Consider the following 5,079-nt stretch of genomic DNA (forward strand, 5'->3'; position numbering starts at 1 on the left):
TGTGATGCCTTGAGGATAGTTCTCAATGTTTTGCTTATACGTCTTGTCCTTCTTGTAAAATTCATGGCAAATCCTATACCTGTTATCCTTCCATTTCTTTCCCATATTTTGCATACAATAGTTGTAATGGTATTCACTCTCCAGTACAAATTTTGGCTGAATAAAAAAAAAATTATACAACGACATTATTTCTGGAAAAAAAATAATCATTGTATATCTTAGGAAATTTAATGATCATTTATACCTTAATAGTGCTCTTCCAAGTATTTTCCTTATACACCGGAGGTACATTAGGCCACCTATCAAAACATATGGGGAATATTTTGGGATCACATGCAATATGTCCCAAAAAACCATGGAGAAGTCCACACGAATCTCCAACAGGTTGTTTGTCTTCATTCCTTCCAACACAACTCTCTTGTGACGTGGAAGTACCAAAACATCCCTTACCCGCAATCGTTCCTCATCAATTAAACCATTATCAGCTACGACATCAACAACCCAATATTTGTTGCATGTTCTCTTCGGAGGGTTTGTTGGTGGTCTTTCATTGGATGGCTGAGATGGACCACAACCTTGTGGAGATTGGCTTGAAATTTGTTCTTGTTGGACTGCCAATTCATGTGGCTGAGTATCTATTCCTTGACTAGTACCGATTGGGTTTGAATTGTATCCATGGTTAATACTTGGTTGCCCAATATGATCTTCAAGTGCATGAGCAGTAGAGCTTGTGGATTGGCTCCTAGCAATGAATCTTTTGGTGCGTGCCATTATCCTGTAAATACAAATTGTGTGCAATCACAGAATACAATTTGTGTGCAATTATAAGTCTTAAGCAATAATAATATATCAAATACAACAGAACTTACACATTAATAATTAACTTCACAATACCAAATAAAAAAAACATAATACAATAATGTTTTCACCTATGCCATGGACATACAAAAATAATATGTTCACCCATATTATGGACATACAAAAAATGAAATACAAAACAGAATACACCATACATAAATAATGCAATACAATAATTGAAATTATGGACATAAACATATTTGGAGATTAGGTCATATATCCATTTCTTCTTCCTCATTTTGATTAGGAATCAAATTTGGAACATCATCATCTATGGCAGGTCTAGATAACTGTAGAGGTATTGTGTCATCAACTAAAATTTGGTCCAAGTTTTGTGGTGGAAATTGGTCGGTGCATGTCATAATATGTTCACCCATATCATATAAGTCTCTAGGCTTCACATTAACAGGTATACTCCAACCAGTTTCTTTCTCATCATCAACATAAAAAACCATTTGAGCTTCAGAAGCTTTAATATATGGCTCATCATCTTCTTTCTCACCAGTATGTATCAATTTAGAAAAGTTCACTTGAGTAAAACCCAATTTATCCTTTTTTAACCCTCTTTGAGTAGTGGTATCAGCCCATTGACATTTAAACAAAGCCACTGTGAATAATCCATTGTAATTAATCTCAATGATGTCAATCAATTTGCCATAGTAAGGAACCCCTCCACATATCATTTGGCCATCTTTACTACTTGAATAACTTCTAGTGTCAAACGTTCCATAAACTCCACTATTTTGGGTTTTTAGGTTCTTCTCGCGTTCCAAGGTACGATACTTGGTGCCATTAACATTATATGCATTGAACCTTCTAGCTTGATAAAATGGACCTTTCGCAAAGGAAAACATAATGGCTTTCTCTGATTCCCCAATATTATCCATATCAATGACAACCTACAATGGTTAACTAACTAGTGTTAGTCAACTACATTTAAACTTTTCAAAAAATATGCCTAACACTTCATCATCTGCACTATGTGATAAATTACTCACGCGTTTAGAGAACCATTCGACAAACTCTCTATGAACCCTCCTATCTATCTCAGCCTGACTTCGATTACTCCTCCTTAGTTGTCTCTTCAAGTCGGTCCTGAATTCCCTAATCAAAATAAAGACATTCAAAAAACAATATAGTCACTTACGCACTAAAAAAAAATTGGCAGTACTTACTGGACATAGCTTTCAACAAGTGGGCAGTTTGTTAGCACGTGTCTATGAGCCTGTAACCATTCCATGGATGTAAGATTAAAATAAGTCGATGCACCAATTGGCTTTCCTACATTGGGAAACAATTCATCTACGCGTGATTTTGGGAAGATATCATCAGGAACATCATCAACACGTCTGGGTCGATTCCACATAGTCTCAATATTATCGAGGTACCTTGAACAAAATGTTAAGATTTCTTGTATTAGGTAACCTTGGGCTATAGACCCTTCTGGTTGTGCTCTATTACGAACATATGATTTCAATTGTCCCAAGTACCTCTCAATAGGATACATCCAACGGTAGTGAACCGGACCTCCAAGCTTAGCTTCCTCAACAAGATGAACAACCAAATGAACCATGACAGTGAAAAAAGACGGGGGAAATAACATTTCCATGTGGCATAGAGTTAGCACAACTTGACGCTGTAAATTATCCAAATTTGAAACAGTCAATACCTTATCGCATAGCTGCTTGAAGAATGAGCACAACTCAATTAAAATACTTGATACATTATCAGGCAATGAGATTCGTGTGGCCAACGGTAGTAGTTGCTCCATCAATATATGACAATCGTGACTTTTCAACATCCCACTCAGCCTCATAGAATCAACATCTATGCACCTAGAAATGTTGCTAGCATAACCATCCGGTACAGTGATATTCCTTAAGGTCTTTAGGAAAGCCTTCTTGCCTTGATTAGTCATTGTGTACACTGCTAAAGGATACTTTCCATTTTCAAATGGCCAAAGGTCATGCTTACAACCCATTCTTTGCAAGTCTTTTCTAGCATTCATGTGATCTTTTGATTTATTTGCATCATTAAGCAATGTGAATATGATGTTGTCACATACATTCTTCTCAATGTGCATCAGGTCAAGATTGTGACGCAATAAATTATGCCTCCAGTATGGAAGCTCAAAAAATATGCTTTTCTTCTTCCACTGCATAGTGTTCCCATGTGCACCACGATCACTAACACGTGCTATTTTCCCTCTACCATTTACTTCAGGTGTTCGACCAAATGTAACATGCAAATTTTGAACTTGTTCAAGAATCTCACAACCAGACAACAATGTTGGAGGATTACGCATATCTTGCTTTCCATTAAATCGCACCTTGTTCAATCTAAATCTGTGTCTTTGATGAAGAAAGCGTCGATGACCCATAAAACACCATTTTTTACTATGATGAAGACGACAAGTTTCAAAATCAAAGTTACATGATGGACAAGCTAACCCAGTGTAAGTGTTCCACCCGGACAGATTACCTAATCCGGGAAAATCACTAATGGTCCATAATAAAGCTGCATGTAATTTGAACATCTCTCTTGCCGAAGCATCATAAGTATCTACACCGTCAAGCCATAATTCTTGCAGCTCTTTCATCAAGGGTTGTAAGTACACATCAATATCATTTCCTGGTGCTCGTTTACCAGGGATTATAGTTGAAATAATAAATGATGTTGACTTCATACACAACCATGGAGGTGTATTGTACGGAATTAAAACAACAGGCCAAATGCTGTAACTAGAACTCATATTACCAAATGGATTAAAGCCATCAGTAGCCAAACCAAGCCGAACATTACGTGCGTCTGATGCAAATGATGTGTGCAGTGAATCAAATTTCTTCCAAGCTTCAGAATCTCTAGGATGCCTCATCTTTCCATCATGATCACCATCCATAGCATGCCATTTCATGTCTTCTGCAGTCTTTGACGACAAAAACAACCTTTGTAGGCGCGGTTTTAGTGGAAAGTAATGAACTACTTTCGCAGGCACATTACGCTTACTATTTCCATCACTAACTTCACCTCCTTTAGTGCGTGGTTTCCATCTAGATGTGTAACATACCTTGCAAATTTGTTTATTTTCATCCTCCACTCCCCAATATAGCATACAATTATTTCGACAAGCATGTATTTTCTGATAATCCAAACCTAACTTGGTAATTGTCTTCTTTGCCTCATAAAACGAAGTTGGAATTTTTGCTTGTTCAAAGGCATCGTGTAGTAGTTCCAATATCAGAGTCATTGCCTTGTCACTCATCCCACACAAACATTTGATATGATACAACTTCACAATAAAGGATAACTTTGAATACTTCTTACACCCTTCGTACAATGGTTGCTCTCCATCTTTTGCCAATTCATAAAATTCTTTCGCTTCAAACCCTTCTTCATGTGGATTATGGGTTGGATTTCCATCTTCTCCAACATTTAAAGCCTCATGGTTCCCATCCACCCCAAAAGCATCATTTAACATGGTTCGAATTGGATCTTCATGAACAGTGCGATCTTGGGCAGCATGTTGTACATTTGGATCAACATTACTGCTTTCTGCAATCTCTGTCTCGCCGTGGAAATACCAAAAATTGTATCCTTCAGGGAATTTTGTGCAAAGTAAATGGTCAAAAACCACGTCCTTTTCGTGCCACTTTCTAAAACCACAAGGAGAGCAAGGGCATAATATCAAACCCTCAACAGAACTATGAGAAAGAGCAAAATCAATGAATACCCTAACTCCTTGTTCATATTCAATCGTATTTCGTGGTTTCATAATCCATGTCTTATCCATTACCTCTGAAAAATGATGATAGCTTCGTTAGAATATGCTCAATTTCAGCAAATTCGTACTCATTTTAATTTTACCACTACTGCAATATTCTTAAGTTCATGAATACAAATATAATTTCTGATCTTAGGGTTAAACTTACTCTTTGGATATGTGTTTAGGTCTAGTCTTAGGTTAGGGTAAGTGTTTTACTGCCCAAGAAGTAATCTACGGCAGTAAAGAGTAATCTAATCTAATGCCACAATAAAAATCTTTAATATAATCTAATGCGACAGTGTTTTACTGCCCAAGAAGTAACTTTTTATTACTTCTATAATATTTTTTGCCAACATGAAAGTAATTTAACATGACTAAACAAACAACTTTGCATTCATTTCAATAAAATAAAACCATTATACAGAATAAATATCAAAATGCTACAATTAATATGGCAT

General features: G+C 36.4%; 1 protein-coding gene across 1 annotated transcript; it reads right to left on the reverse strand.

Moving 5' to 3' along the window:
* Window positions 1-1,070: 1,070 nt before the first annotated feature.
* On the reverse strand, window positions 1,071-4,648 carry LOC133299376 (uncharacterized). Its single transcript, XM_061498833.1, has 3 exons — window positions 2,034-4,648; window positions 1,857-1,962; window positions 1,071-1,757 (listed from the first exon to the last, which is right to left on the reverse strand). The coding sequence occupies exons 1-3, from the start codon at window positions 4,646-4,648 to the stop codon at window positions 1,071-1,073; spliced, it is 3,408 nt and encodes a 1,135-aa protein (XP_061354817.1).
* Window positions 4,649-5,079: the final 431 nt, after the last annotated feature.

This window comes from Gastrolobium bilobum, unplaced genomic scaffold, assembly GCF_033153095.1.
Source record: "Gastrolobium bilobum isolate Gb01-03AN ecotype WA unplaced genomic scaffold, APGP_CSIRO_Gbil_v1 utg94913, whole genome shotgun sequence".
Lineage (NCBI taxonomy): Eukaryota > Viridiplantae > Streptophyta > Magnoliopsida > Fabales > Fabaceae > Gastrolobium > Gastrolobium bilobum.